Raw genomic sequence first — 26,666 nt, 5'->3', positions numbered from 1 at the left:
ATGTCACGTAAATAAGACATTAATTAACGATGATTTTGTTATGATATAGTTATGTGATGATGCAACACTCAATAATCTATAGAAACTTTAGCTATTTCCAATAGAATATAAATCGCAAATTAGGTTATTCTGTATTGGATTCTGACATAACTATAACATAAAATCTCTTAGTATGTTTAAATGAATACAAATTGAAAACCGATTATTATTTTACAGTAATGTTAGGGCATTCAGCACTGTGTAACATGAGATGAAAACTCCCCTCAATGAAGGCGGAAGACGGAAGTGTGAATCATATGACGATGACAAAACATGTAAGGTGGGAGGGAAGGAAGAAGGCCGACTAGTACACACTCACTCTTCACTTCGGTAAGGAGCATTTCTCGGTTTGACTGAGGTACGGTGTTTCATTTCCACTTATCTGTGGCTTTGTGCGCTGCGTGGTTGGACAGTAATACAGTCCGCTAGATTAAAGGCTTAACTGCGCTACCATAAACCCTGATTAAGAAGGTCATGAAGCTTTAGCCGTTAGCATTCAGCTAGCACACCATCGGCTGTCTACGTCTCCGCGAGCAGGTTCATTCATCCGCCAAAAATGGAGTGGGCAAGTCAGCTTTGTGTGAGTGAAGGACCAGTTCGCTTTTAGGATTAGAAGAAAGACCCGTGGATAATTCGGAATTGAAAATTAGTTTAAAAAAAAGGGTTATGCTAGTTAGCTCTGTGGGTTTACCTAGTGAGGCTGTCACCTGCTGCAGTCACCGCTGCGCCACGTATATATTTAACCAGTTGTTGTTGTTGTGATGTTACGGTTATTGGTAGCGTTAACGTTATTCGTTTAAGATCAAGCGCTGCATCACGTTAACTGTCTTTCAGTGGAGTCCGTCAGCTCTCTGACAGTTGACAGTTACTTTATCTGTAACTTACTTCACTGATATTAGCTGGACGCCGCCTCACGGGTTGACGAGAGAGATTAATCTTCTTTAAAGGGAACCCGTCCGGGTGCAAGAGGTGTACTGTTCCATATTTTCTTGTTTATTACTTTATGTGCCTGCCAGCGTTTTCAGCTTTGAAATACTACGGCCTTTGGCTCTACCATTGAAAATGCATTAGATTGAAAACAAAAAATATAGTAAAAAAATTCAATTTTATATGTTTTAAAATTAATTCAAGTGATGGCAAAGCAGAATTTTCAGCAGCTTTTACTTCATGCTTCACTGCCATATAATTCTTTCTTCTTCTTTTTTAAATAATGTAAAAATTATTTGCTTAATAATGTGGTGGAAAACATGATGCATTTTTTTTCCTGAATAGAATGTGCAGAATAACAGTATATGTTTAAAATAGAAACCTTCTAGCCTTAAACTGTAAATGCCTTCCGTCTAAATACTGTCAAATGTGTATTGTTATTGTTTTACTAAATTGATAATGATTATAAATTAGTATTGCAAACATTACTTAACATGGTGCTGTTTTTTTTTAAAGGGGTGTAATGATAATATAGTAATATGGTATGTTTGGTAATGAAATACCACAGCAGTCCTTGATTAATGATTTATGCATTTGGAGAGTTAGTGGACTGGTAATGTTGCCTTACTGTGTCAGTATTGTCATTCTTTTTTCAAGGGCCATTTAGACAGGTGTGAACATTAACAGACAGGTGCCGTTTCATGTATGATCATAATACAGTTTGAATGGAAGTGGTCAGCAGGGTTACACGAGGCATTCAGGCGCACAGATCATAATTCTGCAGCTTCTTTTTTGTAACTGCAAGAATAAAAAAATGCTTTGTGTTGTTAGCCATTGAGGAAGATGGAAGGCTGTAAATGTGACATGTTTTTCCAACATTGAAAATAATAATTAAAATATAGATTTCTGAAGGATCATGTGACACTGAAGACTGGAGTAACGTCTGCTGAAATGAATTGCATACAATTACAATAGAAAACAATAGAAAATAAAAAAGATAAATATTTCACACTATAACATTTTTACTGTTTTTAACCAAATAAATGGATCTTTGATACTCATAGGAGACTTTTTTTTAAAGCATTACAAATTCTTAGTGACCCCAGACTTTTGAACGGTAGTGTATAAATAAAAAATATGTTTTCAAGTCAGCTGAATCAAATAAAATACTTTTGTATCCCAAGGTTTCTCTTCCTCTTAAAAGACCTTTCAGGTGATGGTGAGAGTCTGATGTTCAATAACAGGAAACGGGAAACTCTTCACAGCACATTTAGAGAGCATGAGAGGGCAGTCACTGCACATAAAGAATATAATTTGCTGACTCAAAGAGAATATCAAGCCTTAACAATGTGTTTTTGTGCAACTTTTCCCCACTCCACAATCTGTAAGAAACATCAGGGAAGGTATCAGCAGGACAGGGACTTGACTTCCTCTTATCCCTCTGTGCTTGCACTTTTTCGGTATCCTACCTTCCTTTATTCTCTTCCACACTTTTCTTATGGGCTTAGGAATCTTCCTTCTCTTCTGCAGGAGAACCGCGGCTTGGGATCCAAGATGACAGACTCCAAATACTTCACCACTACCAAGAAAGGTCTGATGCTTTCCTTTTTGGGATTAGTATAACATAGTGTTAAAGAGATTTAGTCACTTACTGTGTTTGTTCTGGCAAATGCAGATCATCAAGTTGTGCCAGACCACACAGTATTTTAACTGCAAATAGAGCTGCACACAATACTTGGTCAAAGCCACGAAAAAACACATTACACAGAATTATCTTCTCTTTTATTACATAAGCTAAACAACTCCTCTAATACTGGCTGTCTGCACATTATTTTCATGCTGTAGTTGTGATCTAAGATTCATAAATTCTTGTGTGTCGGACTGTTTAGGGGAGATCTTTGAGCTGAAGGCAGAGCTCAACAGTGATAAGAAAGAGAAGAAGAAGGAGGCAGTGAAGAAGGTCATTGCTTCTATGACAGTGGGAAAAGATGTCAGGTAAGACAAGCCTTTTTGCAGTCAAGTATGAAACGTTTATATGAATGGCTCACTGTTTAATATGCTACTTTATATGTCATCCATCCTCTGTTTCCATTGGTACAGCATGAGCTTATGGAGTTCTGATCTTAATATTTTTGTTTCCAGTGCTCTGTTTCCTGATGTTGTGAACTGCATGCAGACGGATAATCTGGAACTGAAGAAGCTGGTCTATCTGTACTTGATGAATTATGCCAAGAGCCAGCCGGACATGGCCATTATGGCAGTCAACACCTTTGTGAAGGTACAGTTCAGACAAAACAACCGATAGTATTTTTAATATTTTATCATACAATTTGCACTGGCAGTAGATATAGATTGAGGTATTAATTTACTATTCAATGCAAAACAAATGGAAAAATGCTCTGAAGTTTAGACAGATGAAATTCCTACTCTGGACTGTGAACTGTTCTTAAAAGCCATGACATAAGCCTGGCAGCAGCAGAAAAACTCTCAACTCTGAGTTCTACAATAGTCCGTCTTTATAGGATTGTACAGTCTGCATGGCAGACACTCCATCAGCACTAATGTGTTTTTGCTGGCTTCCCACACACCTGAGAATGGAACGAGAGACACATTACTGAAGCAACTAACTAGATGAAGACTCAAGCAAGTAGGCAGTAAGGCCCATCACAGCAAATTAGAAAACACAGCAAAAAGTTTACAGGTTCCTCAGGGTCTCTGTTGATGGTGCTACAAACTGAAGGTGCTTAGGCACCTATTGTATCCATTAGCGTGATATTCTTCTTCTTCTGCCGTAAGTCTATGGCAGCCAATAGAAGGGCTTGCTGGAAAGTGGTGAAATTTGGCACATTGATAGAGGACAGTCTCAACATTAATCACAGCATGTTTGGCGTCTTCAACTCTTCATACGTTTCATTTTCTTTATGCTAATAACCTTTGAACCATAAGGCACAAAATGAAAATTTTCCTCTGAATCCTTGGCTCATGCAGAGTCGAATGAACACGAAAATTAAAAAAATCCCAAAGTTTAGATTTTTGGCTATTTTTTTTATTGTTCATAAAACTTACTTTTTGAACTCGTCCTAAACGGTTTGTCTGATTCTCACCAAAATTGGCTCAGATCATCTTCAGACCATGCTGGCAAGAAGTTAGGGAATTCAAGTTGATTTGTACCACCTTTCTCGAATAACGCACAAAGGAATTCTACTAAAAGCACGTAAAAATGGATGAGGCTATATCTCCACAGCAGTTTGGCGTATTGAGACCAAACTTGCTGTGAGTTATAATAAACATGACCTGAGACTACCTGCAGTGTTATGGCACAGTGCCCCCTAGTGGTGCTTATAACTTCTGAATGGATTGGCCAAAAATCACAAAACTGGTCTCTTTAGATACGGTGCATCATGTCGAGTCGAACCATACCAAATGTTTCAATGTCTGCCATTTTGAATTTAGGAAAAAAAATTCAATAGTTTAAGAACGCTTAGACTTTATTAAGAAAATTGGTATTCATTCAAGAAGTATGGGTGCAAAAGTTATAATGCAATTTATGAAAATGCTAATGACTTTGCATACATTATAATATTGTAATGAGACTGATGTTGTTAGATTCCTTGCATTATGCTGAGAACTTCGATGCCAATTCTTCCAGAATTGGCTGAACTTCCTGTCCACCATTTTGATTCATATTGAAAACATACTTTTTCGAACTCCTCCTAGACTGTAAGTCCAATTTTCACAAAATTTGACTCTGATCATCTTCAGACCATGCTGGCAAAAAGTTATGAATTTGGTATCAATATACGAAACGGTTTTTGTTTGGAGCATCAATGAATTTGCTGGTTAAGATGCCAAAATGCATCTGAGGCTGTATCTCTACAAAGCTTTGACGTATTTGCACCAAACTTTGTATGTGCCATTGTCACCTCACATTGACCATGCCACATCAATTTGGTAACAGTGCCACCTTTGGTCAAGAGTAATAAACCATTAATTTATTATAATGAAATTTACAACAATGCTAATAGCTTTTGATGTATTATACTATTGCAATGAAACTGGTCTCAAACTATTCCCTGGCTTATGCTGACAACAGAAATACCAATTTTCCCTTAGCAAATCCAAACTGCCTGTCGGCCATTTTGAGTTATGCTATAAACCTACTTTTTCAAACTCCTCAAGCCTAGGTCCGATTTTCACCAAAATCGAATCAAATCATCTTCAGACTGTGCTGACAAAGTGTTATGGATTTCGTGTCTAGAGATAAAACCATTTTCGTACTGCGCTGCTACAAAATTTAGGCACAGAGCCAAAATGACTCTAAGGCTATATCTCTTCAAAGCTTTTACATAATGACAAAACACTTTGTGTATGCCATTGTCACCTCACACAGAACACACCAAAATCATTTGATTACAGCGCCACTTGTTGGTCAAAAGTGATACGCCATTTGTTCATATATATCTAGTGGTTGTATTTATGACTTTTCAGCCATTTCAGTTACAATCATCCTAAAATTGCTTTTATTACTAATTGTTCCATTTGGTCTGTTGCTCCATGCCATACTTATCTCCTCATTTTGCCTTTGGAGTGCTTGTCCCTGCAATTGAAATTAATTATATTTATTTATTTTTCTCAATAGCCTTTTTTCATTGCTAGTTTTTAAATTATGCTTCTCAGTAGCAAATTTGGAGTTTTTCTTTTTTGTTTGTTTGTTTTTTTTTCATGATGGAGACTTTTTCCATTGACTGTCATTGTTTTTATTCTTTGCAAATTATATTTTCTATAACTTACACAGTTTATAGCTTGTATATATGTATTTTTGTACACATTCATATTTAATACATATACATACAACAAATTGATCAAAAGTGGTAGTAGAGACATTTATAATGTTACAAAGAAGTTTATATAAAAAGAAATGCTGTTATTTTGAACTTTGCATTCATCATAGAATCCAGCAGTAAATGTGTTTATATTTGAATGTTTATTTGTGAATCTTTTTTCTCACAAAATGTATTTTTTTTGACAGTGTCTGTATTTTAGGCTTAATGTTTGTTGTGATGTGTTTCTCCTGTAGGACTGTGAGGACCCCAACCCTCTGATCCGTGCACTGGCTGTGCGCACCATGGGCTGCATCCGAGTGGACAAGATCACAGAGTACCTGTGTGAACCTCTAAGAAAGTGTCTGAAAGATGAAGACCCTTACGTAAGGAAGACTGCTGCAGTTTGTGTTGCCAAGCTGCATGACATTAACGCCCAGCTGGTGGAAGACCAGGGCTTCCTGGACACTCTGAAAGACCTGATCTCCGACTCCAACCCCATGGTGAGGCATTATAACCCAAATAGCCAAATAAGATAAAACCAATCGAAAATAAATAATTAACGTGAAAGGAACATAAAATCCTGGTTAGATGCTTACAGTATTCCAAACTTAAATATCCCTGAGTGCATCTGTACTCCTGCTAATTCACTTGCCCACACACTTATGTTTGTTTAAAGGGCATCCGTGGACTTGCCAGTGCCCATTTAGATCTCTTAGTCTCCATGGTGTGTCATTACATGCTATTGTTGTGCGAAACTCAAGACCCATCACACACACTATCACTGTATTGAGTTTAATGCTGCGTTTCTTTCTCCATTAGGTGGTGGCAAATGCAGTAGCGGCTCTGTCCGAGATAGCGGAGTCTCATCCTAACAGCAACCTGCTGGACCTGAACCCTCAGACGATTAATAAGCTCCTGACAGCCCTTAATGAGTGCACCGAGTGGGGCCAGATCTTCATCCTCGACTGCCTAGCCAACTACATGCCCCGTGATGACCGCGAGTCACAGAGGTCAGAAGGCAATGTTATTTCATCACTCCTGTGTGCTGGACACAGATTCTCTAATGAAGTCTAGATGCTAGCTTGACTAATAAAGCTGTATCTAGTATGTCACCTAGTATCTGCATTGATTACCTGAATTGAATGTAATTAGATCAGAGTTGGCTTTGAATCATTGTTGCATTTTAAGAATCAGTATCGAATTGTTCAAATGTAGATTGCAGTTTGGAAAACCAGTATATATTTCTACCAGCCATAATTCAGGCATTTTTAAACTGCCCAGTATGTTTAGCCTTTAAAGATTCGGTTTTTTTTTCTCTGCCTTGTTGAAACATGTCTCTCTCTCTCCTCCCACAGTATCTGTGAGCGTGTAACTCCACGGCTGTCCCATGCTAACTCTGCCGTGGTTCTGTCTGCCGTGAAGGTTCTTATGAAGTTCATGGAAATGCTTCCTAAAGATCTAGACTATTACGGCACTCTTCTGAAGAAGCTTGCTCCTCCTCTGGTCACGCTGCTCTCAGCTGAACCTGAACTGCAGTATGTTGCCTTGAGGAACATTAACCTCATCGTACAGAAGCGGTAGGTGCAGAGCTGTGGAAAATAAATGAGTTTATATGAAGTGATGATCAAAGTTCATTCACAAATAATTATATTGCATTTATATAACTTTATTATATATTTCTCTTTTTATATAAGTGTTTTTGTTATTTCATGTTTCTACCAGCCCTGAAATTCTAAAACATGAGATGAAGGTTTTCTTTGTGAAATATAATGACCCAATCTATGTCAAGCTGGAGAAGCTGGATATCATGATCCGCCTGGCGTCTCAGGCCAACATTGCTCAGGTGAATGAAACCGCACCCACACCACCACACTTCACTAATGTAAAACATGATCTCTGCCTGATCATCTATGTCTATTATTTTTCTGTGACTCCACCCAGAATAAAGTGGGATCCAAAAGTCTTATACTACTAGTGAAAAAACATCTGTTTTGCATTTTTGTAAAAAAAAACAAAAAAAAAAACATTAAACCACAAATCAACATGAGTTTCACAATGTCTAAGTATTATTATTTTTTTCCTCTTTTTTTTTTTTTTAATTTAATGACAGCAGCAATGTATATTTTTGGTCTGCCCATTTTTTTATGTAATAAGACAATGATTTTTGTAATGACAAAGAGGGAACATAATTAAATGATGTATTATTTTTTTACTTACAAATTTGTTTGGCCTTTCTTATTTCATTATTTGATTGTTTTGTTTATTGAATTTTTTATCTGCGTCTATAAAGCTGAAATGGCAGTAAATGTTATTACTACTAATACATGCGTTTTATAATATCCTTCATAAATTTCATTATTGTTGTTTTGTGTATTTTTATGTATTTTTTTAGATATCCCAAAACTGTTGTTTCCATGTTTAGATCTCTTTTTAGTCCCATATATTAACATCACTCACTTTTGGAACCCACTGTATATCACATTAACATTTAAAATGTATGCTTATGAGAGTCTGTGTTCAATTTCTGTGTGTTTGGGTGGTGTAGGTGTTGGCTGAGCTGAAGGAATATGCCACTGAAGTGGATGTGGACTTTGTGCGTAAAGCTGTACGAGCCATTGGTCGCTGTGCAATTAAAGTAGAGGTGAGCTGGCGTGACCCTGATTAGGATTTAATTAACACTGACAGCCTAATGAGTGTTAATTTTAATTGTAAAGTTCACCACTACTAATGAAAGGATTCAACCTGATGTGAACCTGATGTGAAACAAAAGCCAACTGCTTCATTAGTTAACTGATTATACAATTTATGCTTTAGCAGATGAGCTTATCTGTTTTTCTGTCCCTCCTGTCTTTGTTGCAGCAATCAGCAGAGCGTTGTGTCAGCACACTGCTCGACCTCATTCAGACCAAGGTCAATTATGTGGTGCAGGAAGCCATTGTGGTCATCAAGGACATCTTCCGCAAGTACCCCAACAAGTAGGTTTTTCTGTGCTTCTTGTGTGGTTTCCCCTGTCCCTGACCTCTTTGGCATTAAGCTGTTTCTCTTCCTCTTTATAAATTGCATCCTATTTTGTTTGGCTAAGGTTTACGATCCAGGTGTTAGAGGTTCATTGTCCTGACACAGTCTCTGTTCAGCCATGCCTTTCACAGTAAAATGTGTTAAAGAATTCAATAAGGAATCATTGAACCGAGCCTCCTACCCCACTTTCATTTCGCTGCTTCATTGGTGCTTTTTTTTTTTTAATGTATTTTCAGATATGAGAGTGTGATTGCCACTCTGTGTGAGAACCTGGACTCTCTGGATGAGCCTGAGGCACGGGCAGCCATGATCTGGATTGTGGGAGAGTACGCAGAAAGGATTGACAATGCAGACGAGCTGCTGGAGAGCTTCCTGGAAGGCTTTCATGATGAGAGCACACAGGTGAAGTGCCTTTTTAAATTTCTTTATTAAAAATGCTGTAATAAGTACAGCAGACTTGTGATATGCATGCAGTGAGTTACTTTGCTTCAGTGTACATGAAGAAAAACTACAACAGTGTAACAGGATGATTTTTTGCTGTGGTATCGAAATTGGTCTCTCTCACTGGAAGTGCTAATGACTACTGAAATTTTGGTACCATAACAATAATACCAGACTACCCTAGTGAATACTGTAATGAACTCGCATGAACTTGTCTCTTGGAAAATCATGTTACAGGATTTGTCCTTGTGTTAATGTTTTTCACGCTTCTCTTTCAGGTGCAACTGCAGTTGCTGACAGCTATTGTGAAGTTGTTCCTGAAGAAACCCACTGAGACCCAGGAGCTGGTGCAACAAGTGCTCAGTCTCGCCACACAGGTGAGATACTCACACGGGCGCTTGTCAAAGCACTCATATTACAGTGAGAAAATGAATCTACACTTATATTTGCTCACACCTTCAAAAACACACATCCATTCATTTCAGATGGATGCAGCACAAACTTGCTTGCTTGACAAATGAGACATGTTTGACTAATCATTAAATAATTTAAATCAATCTCCATTTAATGAATCAATAGCAATTCCAAAACTCTTTCAATCTGTTCTGTTTTCTTTTCTTCTGTTTTCTCTGATGTGTTGCAAGAGAAATAGGTCAGTTTAGCTCAAACTGAATTATTTTTGATGTTATAGGTAATTTGGACAAAATCACTGATTAACGGCCAGTGAGAGAAAGCAAGGAAAGCATGAGTTGAAGATAATAAAAATGTGAAATAGAAAGTTTATAGCAAAATGTGCAATTGCATAGACCTGAACAACCATCAATCATTTTAATAAACCCTCGCATTGAGTTTCTCAATGAGGTTAAAATTGATATCAAATGCACCATTTCAGCGAGAATCTGTAGGTACTTGCATTGCCTGTGTAGGGGGTTCCCTTTGTTCTCATCATTGCAGAAAGGGGTTTCTCAAGGTTGCTGATTGGCTGGAAGTTCAGTGGTCATTCGAAGTGAAGTGTTGGCTGATCAATGGTGCAGAGTCAGTGGCTGGTTGATGTTTGGAGGCAGGTGCAGTCAGAGAAGCACTTTGCAGCAAAACTTAACTCAGAACACGAACTCTCAACAGAAAAAAAAAACTGTGACTAAGTAGCAGCGGGCGTGCAGACTGAAGCATGCTAGAATGGTGCTTGAAGAATGCAAAAAACATGGCTAAGAGCAAAAAGCAGTGGCTAAAAGCGTAGCTAAGAGCTAAAATGAAAAAAGCTAAAAGCAAAATTGTATGGTGCTGTGAGTTTTAAACTGGGCTGTTGGATATATCCCAAATGGTGTCTTGACAAATTAGGTATTGTCTTAGCTCGTGTTTTTGATATATTTCTCCTCCCAATACATAAATCAGCACGTTATCTTATCAGTCACATTGTCCAGGTTTTCCTGCTCTTACAGAGTTTAATTTGGACATGATTTCTATAACAAGTATATAATATGTTTGACAAGTATTGATTGATAGGAAATGTTCTAACTTATATTTGCCCCAAAATTGCCTGTTCAGACTGGCTGGCACTAGGGTATCGCGGACAGGTCTATGCATTGTCTTGTTGTTATGGACCTCTTTGTGGAATTTGGCTCTTTGGGTTTTTTAAACACCAATGTGACCGTATCTTAATTTTTCTGATTCACTCTGATACCCTACAGTGTGAACAAAGCCTCACTAAATATTGTTTTGTAGTGTGACTCATGACTCCATCCAATAACTGCAGTAAGCCTTGTGTTGTGTTTATTTTAATATGTAAGTCAAATTTTGTAAGATTCATCACAAAATCAACTGCAGAAATATATCAACAAACAGCTTGTAAACAATATGCGAACATTGTATAACAGAGCATGTATTTGTGTGAGCTCTCATTAATATTCAGAGAAGCCATGAGCTTGTGCTGTCAGACTGGGATCTGAGATTGAATCTTGTCATTATTAACTTTGAGGTTCATTGCCACAGGCTGTACTCACCGCCAGGGTTCTGTCAGAATACCAAATGTCCTCCTTTATCCCAGGTGCCGTTTTATGGCCTCAAGATCTAATTCTCTCACAACTGTTTTGCTCTGGGTGCTGCTGGCGTACCACTTGATCTTATCACACAGATGAATTGGTGCTCAAAGGAGTTTTGCATTATTTACACAAGACTCTGTCCTTGAGGGTTTGTGGAAAGAACCAGTCTTCTCATTTTCTCTTCTTTCCTCTCGCATCATAAACGGTGTATGATTCCCTTAGGTTCGCTATTGGTCAATCTCACTTTCCCTGTATTTTGTTCTCTTGAACCTTGCAGGATTCTGATAATCCTGACCTCCGTGACCGCGGCTACATCTACTGGCGTCTACTCTCCACTGACCCTGTGGCAGCAAAAGAGGTGGTGCTGGCCGAGAAGCCTCTGATATCAGAGGAGACGGACCTGATTGAGCCCACCCTCCTGGAGGAGCTTATCTGCCACATTGGTACTCTGGCCTCAGTCTACCACAAACCTCCCAGTGCTTTCGTGGAGGGCAGCCGTGGCGTTCAGCACAAGAAACTTACTGCTCGTGCTGGCTCGTGAGTCTCTGCTTATATTCTTTTCTTCTATTACTTTATAAATAGAATAGCAAAATAAATGTTTGCAATAATAATAAGTGTTTTAATGTCTTTTTATAATTATTAACAACAACAAAAAAATTCTAATGTGATAATTTCTCTCTCTCAGTGGGGAAAGTGCCGAGAGCCCTGATGTTGGCCTGTCTGGACCTTCTGAAGCTCCACCTGCCGTCATTCCATCACAAGGAGATCTCCTGGGTGACCTGCTGAACCTGGATCTGGCTCCACCCACTGCCACTGTCCCTTCAGTGCAGCCCTCAATGCAGATGGGAGCCATGGACCTGCTGGGGGGAGGTCTGGATAGTCTGGTGTGTTCATCTCCCGCCGCCTCTCGCTCTGCTATACACATAATAACCCCTTTGTGGTGCAATTAGATTAATTTAAATGGAAAAACAGTGTAATTATTAGAATGAAAATACCCATCTGTTCCTTTAACAATCTGTGTGTGCGTATACCCAGGCATGCAAGGCTTTTGGTAATGTCGTTGTCAGTTGTCCAGCTCACACACGTTGTAGGACATGTATTTTGAGTTAGCATTGTCCTGAACAGCAGGATCCGGACCTACTATGCTAAATCAAGATCATCTAATCCCAGATAAGCCTCCTCCTCCTTAAACACACATCAAAACTCTCTTAACCAGTGCAATTGTGTCTGTTGAGAAATCACAGATGGTCTTGCATAATTACAGTTAACTTTCCTTGCCTGCATTTCCCCTCCGGTCTTCTCTTTCTCTTCTTTTGACTCTTTTCCCCTCTCTCTTTTATCCTTACGCTACACTTGCAGATGGGCGATGAATCAGATACGGTAATTCAACTAAGTGAAAGAGGAAGCAGACACTTTCATATCATGCCATTTCATTAGTCTAAATTGCGGATCAGTTAGTATGAGTATTCGATGTACTCCTCACACCAGCAGAGGGCCATGTACATTTACACCCCCAACATTTGTATTTACAACCACTTGGAACTAGTGTCAACATTAGTAAAATATCTACAAGATATTTGCTTTGTCATAACACACCTTGTATGAACTGTCCTGGGCTTGATGCAACCACATGTTATTTTTAGGGAAGTAATGTCAGTATTTTTAGCCACTGTAAAGTTCATGAATGTTTGTAGCATTTTAGAAATCCCCAGCCTCATTCCCCTCATTTCTTCTGCTTTCCTCCTTTGGAAACATTTCATCCATTTCTCATTCCTGTATCAGCCGGGGGTTTCCCACAGGACAGAGGTGCAGTCTCCCCAGCCATCTTCTGATTATAATGAGAGAGAGGTCTGTGTGGGTGTTCTCACCTTTTGAGTTCATCCTTAATTTGTTCCTCTGTACTGATCTTAGACTAGTCCCTGTTGCCCAACATAAACTGCTCTCAGATCAGTATGAAGGAACCATAAGAGCACCTTTCCTCCTCTTTGTTTCAGAGTTTGAGTTTGTAGCGGTAGTAGTAGCCACATCTCATACAAAACGTTTAATGTTGAAAGTAGGGGTGGGCGATATGACAAAATTTGCTTTCATGATATGAGTCAGTTATTGTCCCAATCATTTCAATATATATATATTTATGTGTCTGTATGTGTGTGATTTTTGTTATTTTGGCTTTGTTATTAAATATAAGAACAAGTATGCAAATGTAAACAACATAAATGCAATCATTTTTGTCAGGTGCATTTAAGTAATTAAGTAAGAAATATTTAAAAAGAGCAATCAATGAAAAATAAAGCACTGCATAGTCTTTTGCTATGTATGATATTTATAGACAGCAGCAGGTATGTTAAACTGCTGTCACTCTAAAACTTCATTATAAAGATCCAGTATGTTGATATGCATCTGATTTCTTTCCCAGTGTTTTAAAATCATTTAAGACCGAGCTGACTATTTTTGTGGATACTCACCAAGCTTTTTTGGCTTTATTAGATAAACTGTACGGATGAGACAGGAAATGGCAGAGGAGAAAGTGTTGGGGATGGGACTGGGAAAGCACTTTGTGAGATGCAAACTTGGGTCACCCATGTATAGTATATTTTTTCTGTATCACTTTAACATCTTAACTTTAAGCTTTCCTGTGCAGATATATTAACATGCTGCGATATAAACAAAACCTTTATTGACTGACATTTCATATTGCCCATCCCTAGTTGAGAGTAAAAAGATTTAAGTCCATAGAATGTCTCCCAACTTCCTTAGCAGCTCATTGACTTGTTTCCACCCACTGAGCTAGTTCCCCCTTCATCAACCTGTTCATAATTATCCGCATCTTTTCTTCCTACTGATCCTAACACTCACTTTTTGTCCTTTCTGTTCCCAGCTGGGAGGAGACATCGGCGGAAGCCCTTCGGTAAGCTTTTCAGCAAAGTTCATCTAGACTTTGATGAATGTGCTTCATTGGAGGAGTATTAGCATCAACAGAGGGGTTTCCCTTCCTTAATCAGAGGGCTGTTAAATTCCTCCTCCACGTCTTTTATCAAAGTTAATTTGTCTTTTTCCTGACAGTCTTGTAGCAGTCTAGAAAAGTTGTAATACTTGTCTCCCTGTGCTCAGATGGGTGGTGGTTTGGGGGTGGCCCCAGCAGCCATGCCTGCTGCTCTCGGCGGAGCCCCTGCTGTTGGAGGTGGATTAGGAGACCTTTTTGACCTCAGTGGAGGTGTTGGCATGCCAACAGGATCCTACGTTGCTCCTAAAACTGTAAGTATAGAATCAATCAGTACTCTGAATCAATAACTTTGGTTATTCAGAAGTCCTTTATAAGCAGTTTCCCTGCTTTCTTTAGTCAATTTGTAATGCGTCAGCGTTTCCTGGACTCTTAGTGGGTGTGCACATGAAACGTGCTGTGGTTTTCAGTCCAACACAATGCAGATCTTAAAAAAGGCTTTAAAATGCAACTCTCATAGAATGATATGCTTAAAAAAACTGCAAGGTGCAATGCAGGGGCCAAAAGCATCTATCTGGTGCATTTGTACAGAAACATTGAGACGTCCTGTGTGTGTCCGCCTTAATCTCTTTCTTCCCCCACACTCTTAACCTGTTTATCCGTGGGTTCAGGTGTGGTTACCGGCAATGAAAGCTAAAGGGCTGGAGATTTCTGGGACATTTGCCCGACGTGGTGGGATCATTCAGATGGATCTGTCTCTTACCAACAAAGCCATGAGCGTTATGACTGACTTCGCCATTCAGTTCAACAGGAACAGGTGAGTCCAGTGGCAGAACGGGAGACGGTTTTGGAGGTCTCTTCAAGGTTTTGCTGTTCTCTCTGTGGCATCTTCTTTGATTGTTAATCAGTTTGGAGGCATGCCTAGAAGACGTTCCATTCATTTATAGCATTTTGTCAGTGGGATCATTCAAGGACATGCTGATGTTTAAAGAGACTTAAATTGTGTTCATATCAATTGAGGACTTCTGTCTAAGAAATGACTGCTTGTTTAGTAAAGCAGATTGTTGTAATCTATTCTATTTAGATCTTTGACTAATACAAGGGTAACAAAAGTCATATTCTTATATATGTATAGATTTATAGAATGGTACTTTCTCACACAAATCTCAAGCCACAATGCTAGGCTGTTGTGAATGGTTAGTAGCCTGCCCTCTTAAAAGTGCACACATCTAAGTCTTTGTGATGTTCTTGTTCCTATAAGGTCCCTCTCTCTGTAAATGTGCAACAAATGTACAGATTGCAGGCAGTAAAAAAATTGTTGCATCACTAGTCTAAACTGTTTCTCTGTTTTTCTGTAGTTTCGGTCTCGCCCCTGCTGGCCCTCTGCAGGTTCTGACTCCTCTGAGCCCCAATCAGACCATTGACGTCAGTCTCCCTCTCAGCACGAGCGGCCCTGTCATGAAGATGGAACCTCTCAACAATCTGCAGGTAAAGTATCCCTCGCATTTCTGTAGCATCATAATTCACGTGCAGCATGAATTGAGCGTTCTGCTGTAAAGCAATAAATCATGCCCCAGATGAGCATTTATTAGAAAAGCCACTCCAGAGACCATACTATAGACATTAAGTGTGGGTGGTTACCAAGGGATGCAACTTCTCAGAAGAGATTCAGTAAAAAAAAAAAAAAAAAAAAAAAATCATCATTAGTGGTTCTCCCTTGTCTGTTTGTACTCTTTTCTATCTTTCTCCTCCTCTCACTGCATGTCAGTTTCTGTCATCTTTTAATCAGGTCTGCAGCAGTACAGTAATAGATCTGAATTAGCTGTGCCTGATTATCTCTCTGTGGAATCATTCACAGTGCTCTCCAACGACTGCACTGGGAAAAAAACACAAATCCCACAGACTACAGTAGGAAGGTATAGTTATTATGGAACAGTGCAACCACTAATTGGTAGTAATTAAACCAGGACAAGATTGTGTTAAGCTTCAGGTACTGTTTTGGTTGGGTGAAGCAAATGCAAAAATATAAGATCTAATTTTGTCTATTTTAGAGCCCTAAAGGAGATTAAAAGAAGATTGTGTTTAATATGAAGATTTTATAGAGCCCTCCAGGTTTTATCTAATGCCATTTTCAAATTAAATGCATGTGTTAAGCTTTCCTGGAGAGAGAGAGATTAGTGAGCGTCGTGTTCAGGATGCACATGTTCGACTGCCATTAAATGGTCAATCATAAATGTGTCTCTTTCACTTTCTGCTCTGTGCTTATCATTGAAGTCATCAGCAGGGGTTTAAGGGAGCTGTATGATAATAATTATGGGATTTGTCGCTGGGAATCATAGAAGGCAACATGAAACTGTTGTAACAACAATATGTCTGGATATCAGGCAGCTCACAGCTTCTGCACGTGTATTTGATCTGGACGTGCTTTGGCTTACCATGCGTTTCCAGTCTTTGCAGGCATGGATTACAACAGCTGATACTACTTCCATTCCCAGAGAGGCTTGTGGCATTATTAATTTCACACGTGGCTGCCAATAATAGATCAGTTATTCATTGCAGTGGCATCACAGGAAGTGAATGTTACTCATACACTGAATGAAAGGAATTATTTATTTATTTATTCTGTAGCTTGACTCATTGTCATTATGATACTGTAGAGAAACCAGTTCTAACACGTCATGTTTGGTTCAATTCCTGACAATTACACAAAATGGAAAGTTTGATTTCTGGTTTCACATTAATTAGTACTTTGGTTTTTCTTCATATTATTTTGCTTGATGGTTCTATAGTGTAGCAGCTCCGAGCGGTTTTGCTTAATGAATAATTCAGAGTGTAGCATGTCTGGATGTCTGTGTGGGACTGCCTGTCCCTCTCTGAGGCTGTGTAGTCTCTATTCTGATGGATGCTGTGCACCTGCTGTCAGCTTTTAGAAAAGCTTTCAATCCTTAATGCTCTCAGAAGATTTACAGCCATAATCAGATAAAAGTGTGGTGTTTTTTTGTTTTTTTTTTAAAGCTGGAAACTTACTAATTCACAAAATGTTAAAACAAAGTTGTAAAGCACTTTTTCGACTTACTTTTTGTATTTCTTTAAAATTCATGCAAATAAATGCTAGATTTTTACGGCAAGAAACCTTATCTTGTAACATTTTACAATAGAAATAATATAGACAATCACTCAGGTGAAATATGTTTACTATGTTTACTGTATATCTGATTGTTTAGGACAGGTGTTTTTGAGTATGCTTGTCCAGGACACATACACTCGCTCTGTTTTCTCGAACTGTCAGTTGGCATCTTCTATCCTCGTAGAGAGTTTGCCTTTGAGGCATTCATGCATGTTTGAAGTTCACACACTGGCGTGCAAACATGAACTCCACGCGCAGGAGCTGAACCCAACCTTTGCAAAGCCACAGAGGGTCTTAAACAAAAGAATGAAGAGCGAGATAGAAGCAAAATGTCAAAGAAAGAGATGATCAAAGGACCATATTTCCCTACTATTCTTTGGTCTGTCTGTGTGTGTGTGTGTGTGTGTGTGTGTGTGTGCGTGCCATTCTTTGAAAGTGCTGAAGAAAGAGAGGTCCATTTATTTTGGCTGCATTTATGAACTGAATTCTGTCTGCTTTTAACAGGGTGTGAGAGCCTTGTCCACAGCCACAATGTCGTAATGTGTTTTCTCTCTTTGTCGATGCTGCAGGTAGCTGTGAAGAATAACATCGATGTGTTCTACTTCAGCTGCCAATATCCCATCAGCATGATCTTTGTAGAGGATGGAAAGATGGGTGAGTGTTTGTGTGCACCCTTAATCACTGCCTGCGTCCTTGGACGTAAGGTGATTGTGACATCAATCCATATTTAATTTTTTTGGTGTGTGTGTTCTCAGGTTTTGTTTGGCTATTGTTTTTAAGTTTTGACTCATGACTTGTGCATGACTGAGATCTGTGTCCAATTGAGTGTGTAACAAAAGATGATGGTGTTTATGTGGAGACGTGTGAGTGTGAGAGAGACTGCTTGTGCATAAATGGCTTCCCCAAGGAGTCTCTTAAATGGAGTTCAGTCTCTGCAGGATATCACACAAATGCACAGTAGCTGTGTCCGAAGCAAAAAGTCATTTTCCTTATCCTTTTGTCCCTCTGCTTCTCAGAACGTCAGGTGTTCCTGGCCACCTGGAAGGACATTCCAAATGACAACGAGGCACTGTTCCAAATCAAAGACATCCACCTCAACTCAGGTAACAGGAATAAACGTGTGCTGTGCAGAAGTGATTTGGGTAAAGTGTGTGGAGGAAGATGAGAATGATTGAAATGGAGGAAATGAAACAAATCAGCAAAGATGGGATGGAGGAAAGTGCTGTACTCTTCTCAGTGCTTTGTATTATATTGACTGTGACTCGTTCTGTCTTTTAAAAGAACACACTGTCCTGTTGCGTTCTGTCTCTGAAGAGTGCTGATCGGGTGGCATGTCTGGGTGTAATTAACTCGTGGCAGGTTTTTAGGGAATAATCCTCTTCCGCATGACTGTTTGCATAAAATAATTGTGAATCACACTGGCATGAACATGCACACACTCTCAGTAATATTGCTAATGAATGCACTGTGGGTGTCTTCACTGCTCTTTTTTTTTTTTTTTTTTTTTTGACTTCTCTTCTTTCCATTTGGCTTGGCATTTTAATATAGGTGTTGCTGCATTGTTAAATATAAATATCCTGTGCCAAAGCAAAATATTTTAATGTCAGCAAAATTTGAACTTGCAATTAAATGACTATGATGAGAAAGTCAGAGCAGCAAAAAATAAATACATTAGATTGTAAAGAAACAACTCCAATTTGTGTAACTCATCAATTTATTTCTTTCATTTATTTATTTTTCTCTTTGTTTTGAACATTTGTTCATAAAAGAATACTGAATTTAAATGTTTTTGATCAAATAAACTTAAGTCATCTTTAAAAAAACATTTAATAATTCTGATTCACAAAATGATCTTCTGAGATGGTTCTTTTTAGTGATATGGTGAATCCATGTGACGTATAAATTAGTGTGTCAAATTAACTTTTTATTTACTCTTTGAAGTGCAGATCAGTGCTTTTATTCTATGAAAAAATAGGCAACTTAGACATGAAGAATTTGAAGTTGAAAATTGGTTATTTTTGAGCTAACTTTTCTTTTAAATCAGACTAATTACTGAATGGTTCATATGTCAGCATGTATAAATACACATTTGCCACAGAGTTGCCATAGAGACTCACTCAGGTTCAACTTGTCTTCAGAAAACTGCTATGTGTGTGTGTGTGTGTGTTTTGTTAATGAGTAACTTCTCTCTCTCTCAGACGCGGCCAGCAACAAGCTGCAAGGCAGTAATATCTTCACCATAGCCAAGAGAACAGTGGAGGGGCAGGACATGCTGTACCTGTCTGTCAAACTCACCAACGGCATTTGGGTGCTGGCAGAAATGCGCATACAGACCGGCAACCCCAACTACACGGTAAATGGCAACAAAGAGACATGGAGGATGTTGTAGTGGATGTGAAGAGACTAGCAAAGTACCACTCAAACACACATAGATCAATAAAGACAAGAGGAGACAGTAACAGCTGCATGAGAGAGAGAGAGAGAGTGTTCTCTGCTGAGAGAGAGTACGGCTCTCCTGTTATTTCCTAGTGAGTCATGTGGGAGCAAGATCTGTGTGTTTGTGTGCATGCATGAGAGAAGAAGCGGGTAAAAGGGCAAAGGTCTGCTGGGAAGAGCAAACACCTCCTTAAAGCCTACTGAGCTGCATGCCTAGATAGCATTTTACTGACATTACAGCTGCCTCAGAGTCAAAAAAAAAAATGCTGTCTAGTCAGGCTGCATGCTAGGTTGGAGACCCAGCCATTGTGTTCAGAGAGAAAGAGTATTTGGCAAATCCTAGTTGGGTGAAGATAAGGAAAGAAGATTGTCAAGAAAAGATGTCAATCCTCCTTGTCAGGCCTTTGGTTTTGTGGGATTTGCCATTATGTTTGTTTCTTCTCCCTCGTGTTCCCTTTCACATTTCCCACATGAATCATGCTTTACAATTGTAGGGCACCAATTATTCTCTCAGATCTCAATTGCACCTAGAATTGTGTACGCCAGCACGCTCCTTTCCCTCTATGCATCCCAGAGAGAATTGAATTATTAATATATTATACAATTATAGTTAATCAGCATATTCAGCTGTTTTCATCATTGCATGCACATTTATTATATCATTCCCACCACGATGTGACGCCTTTCTTGAGTCACGTACAAATTGGTGTATCATTATTTTTCTTTAAAGCAATACGTGCACAAATCCCGTCCTCTTTACAGAAGACACTATATATGTTACATAATCTATTATCTAACATAACATTAATCAAATCAAAGGGATCTAGTCCCTACTGAGTGCTTAATTTAAGCCATGCACTTTAATATGTGCCATGCACTCATGTATCCTCTATCACATCTTATTGTCTAAGTGACAAATGTTATTATTTATGATGTTTGATTCTATTGTATTTTTCTCCCTATGGGTTTGCTCATATCTGCACTCACCTTTGATGACATCACAATGCAGGAAATGGAGGTTGGGTGTTTTTCCGCCCCAAAATAATCTTAAACTAAACGTCTTATCTTTTACATCTTCCTGCCTTTTTTCTTTGACTTCCTTCTATCGACAGTACACAGTCCATTGAAACGAATGTCTGTAATAACAGTGAATGTCACAGCTATGTGACCTCATATAAGAGCAACTGTTTTGAAGGATCAAGCGAACCACACGAGGAAATGTGTAGAAAGCTTGAAGTTATATTTTCTAGTCCTACAGTATGTCATAAAAGAAATGCATGATATTATAGGAAGATACAGAGGTTGTGTGCACAGAATTATTTTCCAAATTTCATTCCAGGAATAATGAAATTGAATAGCCTTCATTAAAAGAGTTGCTCTTCAGCAAGAAACCCGTCGATTCACGGCATGTGCTTTTAATGTGCACAAGACTCGCTCTCCTATACACACACACACCAGTGTTTCCTGTAGTGCTTTCAAGCTCAATCAAGAAATCCGCTGTAAAATCTACACCGCCACCACAAAATTATATTTTATCTGAGATATGAGCTGGCGGTCTGAATTAAATGTGATGGGATAAGATGGATTGCTGCAATATTATGGCAAGAAAACAAGTTATTTTCCTGACTGCACACAAAAACGAACTCGACCAGTATTGTCTGAATCATTAATACATGACTCGCTTCTTTTCCAGAATCATTTAAAACTATTTTTACAAACAAGACAAATCTTTTATTGAATAAACTAAATTTGTCCAAAAATTTGATTCGCGCACTTAAACTGTAAGTTATTGGCTGACGAGGCACAAATTCCTGAAGGAAACACTGGTGCACAACACATCTGTACGAGTCTGCTAATCTTCCATCGCTCTCCTCACATCCTAACAGCCGTTTTAAGAGGCAGAACTGTTATTCACAGCTCCGACGCGTGCTCCATGAGTCATGTTGTTTTGTTCCTGGCTGTTTGTTGTATCATATAAACAATATTTGTCTCAAAGGATCGAAAAAGGTGGCAGTGTGGCTATACTGTGAACTGTTGTGATATGTTGTTTTCTCTAAATATCTAGCATCTTTCCATTAGCTCCGAAGCTCTACAATTTGTCACTTTTCGTCGTCCCTATGGCAACCAGGCATCCAATGGCACGGCCCGATTTCCCTTTAAACGATGCGAGCGTCTGATGGCATGGATCTGTTAAAGCATTCCTCTGCAAACCTTCCTGCAGCACCCCGCTACTTCCACTCTTCCTGTCATCCCACCATCTCGTCTGTTTTCATTTGCGCTTTGATTACATTCTTCCCTATTGTCGCAACCCGCTGCTATATCTCCAAGTCTTAGAGTCACACCATTTACTCTTCCTTCGTTCTGTGGTTCATGCCCACCACCCACCTGTGCAGTATCTCCAGTCAAATTATAGAACAATGTAACTGTTAATAAAACGCCTCTGCGTACAGGAAACTGATGCCGCAAAGAAAGTTGGCACCAGTGTCATTGCGTCTATGTGCATTTGTGCACCCACTACATTCTGCATGAAGCGAACACTAAATCCTCCAAATCTTGAAGGGGAGCAGGCTGGCTTTTGATTGATAAGGACATGCCACCTCATTCTTAGATGATCTCAGCAAATCATTCAACTAATTTACCTGTCTAAATTTAATTGTGAGGAGTTGAATGATCTTTAATCATTCCCCAAGCTGTGTATTGAACTTTATTTTTATTTAATTCTTTGTACAGTATATTGCATGTTCATTTATTTATATATATAGATTTTACATTTATATATATAAAAATTACATTTTATATATATTACATTAACATATACATTAACATATACATTAAATTTTTATATATATATATATATATATATATATATATATATATATATATATATATATATATATATATATATATATATATATATATATATATATATATAAATATATATATAAATATTTTTTAGAATTTTTTTTCCATGTGGATACTTCTAATATTCATCAAGGCAGATGTACAAAACAATGTATAAAAGCTTTCTATTTCAAATAAATGCCGTAGAACTTTACTTTCAATTACCGGTAGTAAAAAAAGTCCTGAAAAAGAAATCACTGCTTCCACAAAAAATATTAAGCAGCACAAATGTTTACATTTATCATAAGAAATATTTATTGTGCAGCAAATCAGCGTATTAAATTGATTTCTGAAGGCTCATGTGACACTGAAGATGAGTTATGGCTGCTAAAAATTCAGCTTTGCCATCACAGGAATATTGCAGTTTAAATTACATTGCAATGATATATTGCAATAATATTTCACAGCGTTAATGTTACTGTGCATTTAAATAAATGCTGACTTCTTGAGCATAAGAGACTTCTTCCAAAAACAGTAGAAATCTTTATCTTCCTAAACTTTAACGAATTATTATTTTGTAATAAACTGCAATAAACTTTACTTTTAATGATTTCTTAATACATTATCATGCCTGTTTTCCTTATATTTAAATCAGTTTGCATTAATTGAATCAACTAATATATTCTGCTTGGCTGTGATTCTATTCTACTATAAAGCATTTTTACCTTGAAACAAACACATACAAATGCTCATTATTGGAAATGTGTTCAGTCATTCTTGGTGAACACAGTATTTTAGTCATCTCTAACCAGCTCGGTGTGTATAGTCACTGTGTTCTTTCTTTTGACTAGTGAGAGCCTCACAGTCGCTGCAGTGAGATCTCATAGAAGCCCAGAGAGAACTCTTGGGTTTGGGAGGAATACATTGTGCCACTGATCTCTCCCTCACACTCATCTCTTTCCCTTTCACACTTCTGATGTCCTGTTGTGCAGTACCCACAGGCTGTCTGATTGTCCTCTGTATGATTGGTCCGTGAGAAGCCTCAAGTCTCTTGACTAAAGAGGAGGCAGGTGTTTCAGTAGATGGAGGTCTCTACTCATGTCGACCTCTCCAAGCGCAGTTGCTCCTCTGGCATTAGTCTGCATTGGTTTGTCTATTACTCTGTTAGTACCACATGAGATCCTTTTAGGAGGAACAGCTTTTTATGCGGCTCACAGCAAGTGAACACAGCTTGCTTATGAATTTGCTACAGGTGGTTCGTTTAAATAGTTTCTCAAAAGGGTAGAGCCAGAAATATTCAACACCATACAGATGTTTGGATGTTTTACATCTTGTGTTTTCACAGAGGCTGCCTGTATTTGATCCAGAATATGTGACGCTGGACCACAAAACCAGTCTTAAGTACCTAGGGTATATTTTTAGCAATAGCCAAAAAAACATTGTATGGGTCAAAATTATTGATTTTTCTTTTCTGCCAAAAATCATTAGGATATTAAGTAAAGATCATGTTCCATGAAGATATTTTGTAAATATCCTACTGTTTAATCATCAAAACCAAATTTTTGGTTAGTAATATGCATTGCTAAGAACTTAATTTGACAACATTTAAAGGTGATTTTCTCAGTATATTGATGTTTATTTTTTTATTTTTTTGAACCCTCAGATTCCAGGTGTTCAAATAATTGTATCACAGCCAAATATTGTCCTATCCCAAAAAAACATGCATCAATTGAAAGCTTATTCAGCTTTCAGATGATTTATAAATGACTGGTTTTGTGGTCCAGGGTCACATGTATAATAAATATAATATAATGAAACAGTAATCCGGTGAAATATTAGTTTATGAACCATTTTCTATTTTAAATTTTTTTTTAAATGCAATTTATTTCGGCAGTCATTTCTCCAGTCTTCAGTGTCACATGATCTGAAATCATTCTAATATGCTCATTTGGTGCTCAAGAAATATTTATTGTAAATCGTTATGCTTCGTAATACTTTTTTAAAAAAACCATGATGCATTTTTTTCAGGTTTTTGTGAAGTTCAAAAGAACAACATTTATTTCATATACATTTTTGTAACATTATAAATGGCTTTATTGTTACTTTTGATTAAGTTAATGCCTTACTTGACCCCAAACGTGTGAACAGTGAAATTGTGTATATATGCCTGGTGCAAGTCATGTTGTGCTTTCAGATTAGAAATGAATGTAAGAACCTTTTCTTCAGCTAATAATAAGGCAAAAATTGGAAGTGTTAGTCATAAAGTTTAAGCGTGCTTTGATATTCTTCATGGCAGTGTTTGTAATTTTGTGCTCTTGGCACAGTGAAGGAGATTTATATTGTATTAATGTGTTGGCAGGCTTTCAGCATTACTAATGTTTATTTTCTCTCACCTACTTTTTCTCCATTTTGAAATGTCTTAATTTTCTTAGCATGCCCTCAAATCTACACTTAACAATTTTATGAAATTTAAATTGATACTTGCAAGTGTGTCTGTATTTTCTTCTAATCTCTCTTTCTCGGTTTCTTCCTCAGTTGTCGATAAAGTGCAGAGCGCCAGAGGTGTCTCCGTTTGTGTTCCAGTGCTATGAGTTGGTGCTGAAGAACTGAAGTGGGGGAAACCAACAGGAAACCGCAGTTCCCAGGCATCGTTTGGGTGACTGAAACTTGACCGGACCAGTCAGAGAAAGAACCCCTGCTGTCCTGCATTTCCCTCAGACTGTGCTTTCAGCATTGACTGAATCCCAAGGAATTTTTCTTCATTATTTTGTCCATTCCAAACACCCTTCTTTATCCCACCGGTTTCCATCCTGCAGTCTTTAAAATAATACAGTAACTGTAAAATACAACACACACACACAATATAAAGATATCATCTTTAATTCACATATGTGCGGGTGTTCTACTCAGCCAATTTCATTCCTGTACTACATGATTGCTTCACTGATTATCCTGGGTGATTGTTTTTCCCCCTCTTGGAGGTCAAGCATCACACACAGATGATCTTGGAGTTTTAGACCAGCCTGTATTCATCATCCATCCAGTTGTAGAAAGGGTGTGTTTACATCATTTGAGAGAAACCTTTCAATACCGCTGTTTTTAATTCAGTCTTAATAATCAGACAGTGGGTCGCTGGGTTTGTATTCACACAAACCGTTCAAATCTTGATTTATTTTTGGTTCTGTTTTATTAAAGCTCTCTCTGGTCTTTCCTCAGTCATTTAGGTGGAATGCTGTGTGTTTATCCAGAAGCACTACACAATTGCTGAGTAAACTTTTTCTCTGTCTTCAAAATATCTCTGTATTTGGTGATGACTAAGTTTGCAGTCATGTTTTGCTATTAAGCTGGGTTTATTTTTAGTTACTACTGTCTTTAGTGTGCCGTGTATCAGTTGTGTGCGAGTTGGAGATGTAACATGCTGCATGTTCGGTTCCTCCTCCCTTATTCCCCCTAATGACTATGTACATGTCCATATATTTGGGTGGGTTGTTAATTTAGTGTGTGTGTTGATAAACCGTTGGATCTGTGAGGGAGACTTGACTCCTAAAGATCATCCTGCAGAAATTGATATTCTTTATGCAATGAATATCTCTTAAATCACACTGAATGCGATGCACCTGAAGTCTCCTGCTTTGCAAAATAACTTTACTGAACATGTTTCTTCTCTCATTCTTTACTGGACAGGGAAATGTAGTTAATCTTACATGACCATGAAAGGTTTAGTTCTTTTAAACGATGTTGACAAGGTGGACAGACCTCTTTCAAGCTTAATGTGAAATACCACTGGGCAAAACACTGCTGACCTGGCACACACAATGATGTGTGTACACTTAGAAGTTCCTAAAAAATATTGATTATTGTTTTTCTTTTAATCATAGTTTGTTGATTCTATATGCGTGGTATATTCTGTGGGTTTAGTCGTAGGGGTGACTACAAGGAGAAGTGCAGCAACTAAATTAGCTTTACTTTTTGTTGGATTCTGTCATGAATGCATCTGTTATAGAAATTAAAAAAGTATATTACCCATTGATTTA

The 26,666-nt window shown here is 38.1% G+C and overlaps 1 protein-coding gene across 6 annotated transcripts; it reads left to right on the top strand.

Annotated features, from left to right (window-relative positions):
- Positions 1–267: 267 nt before the first annotated feature.
- On the top strand, positions 268–26,662 carry ap1b1 (adaptor related protein complex 1 subunit beta 1). 6 transcript variants are annotated; one of them, XM_026212567.1, is made up of 24 exons: positions 268–369; positions 2,497–2,557; positions 2,856–2,961; positions 3,109–3,244; positions 6,044–6,289; positions 6,609–6,799; positions 7,145–7,366; positions 7,512–7,632; positions 8,335–8,430; positions 8,649–8,764; positions 9,044–9,209; positions 9,527–9,625; positions 11,565–11,824; positions 11,973–12,171; positions 12,647–12,667; positions 14,166–14,195; positions 14,399–14,542; positions 14,900–15,045; positions 15,587–15,716; positions 17,925–18,009; positions 18,372–18,458; positions 19,554–19,708; positions 20,801–20,809; positions 25,168–26,662. In XM_026212567.1, the coding sequence occupies exons 2-24, from the start codon at positions 2,521–2,523 to the stop codon at positions 25,240–25,242; spliced, it is 2,877 nt and encodes a 958-aa protein (XP_026068352.1). In that variant the 5' UTR covers positions 268–369; positions 2,497–2,520; the 3' UTR covers positions 25,243–26,662. The 6 variants fall into 6 exon arrangements, with proteins under 6 accessions (XP_026068352.1, XP_026068353.1, XP_026068348.1 ...); XM_026212568.1 differs by having other exon boundaries at positions 295–397; XM_026212563.1 differs by lacking the exon at positions 268–369 and adding an exon at positions 474–619.
- The last annotated feature ends 4 nt before the right edge of the window (positions 26,663–26,666 follow it).

The sequence above is a fragment of the Carassius auratus genome, chromosome 30 (assembly GCF_003368295.1).
Source record: "Carassius auratus strain Wakin chromosome 30, ASM336829v1, whole genome shotgun sequence".
Classification (NCBI taxonomy): domain Eukaryota; kingdom Metazoa; phylum Chordata; class Actinopteri; order Cypriniformes; family Cyprinidae; genus Carassius; species Carassius auratus.
This window is presented reverse-complemented; position numbering and strand designations above follow the sequence as displayed.

Bases quoted from the DNA above. Each gene is read 5' to 3' on its own strand.
- ap1b1 (XM_026212563.1), top strand. From the start codon at position 596: ATGGAGTGGGCAAGTCAGCTTTGT. The intron at 2,558-2,855 runs GTCTGATGCTTT...CGGACTGTTTAG, and splicing joins CTTCACCACTACCAAGAAAG to GGGAGATCTTTGAGCTGAAG. The intron at 14,543-14,899 runs GTAAGTATAGAA...CCGTGGGTTCAG, and splicing joins CCTACGTTGCTCCTAAAACT to GTGTGGTTACCGGCAATGAA.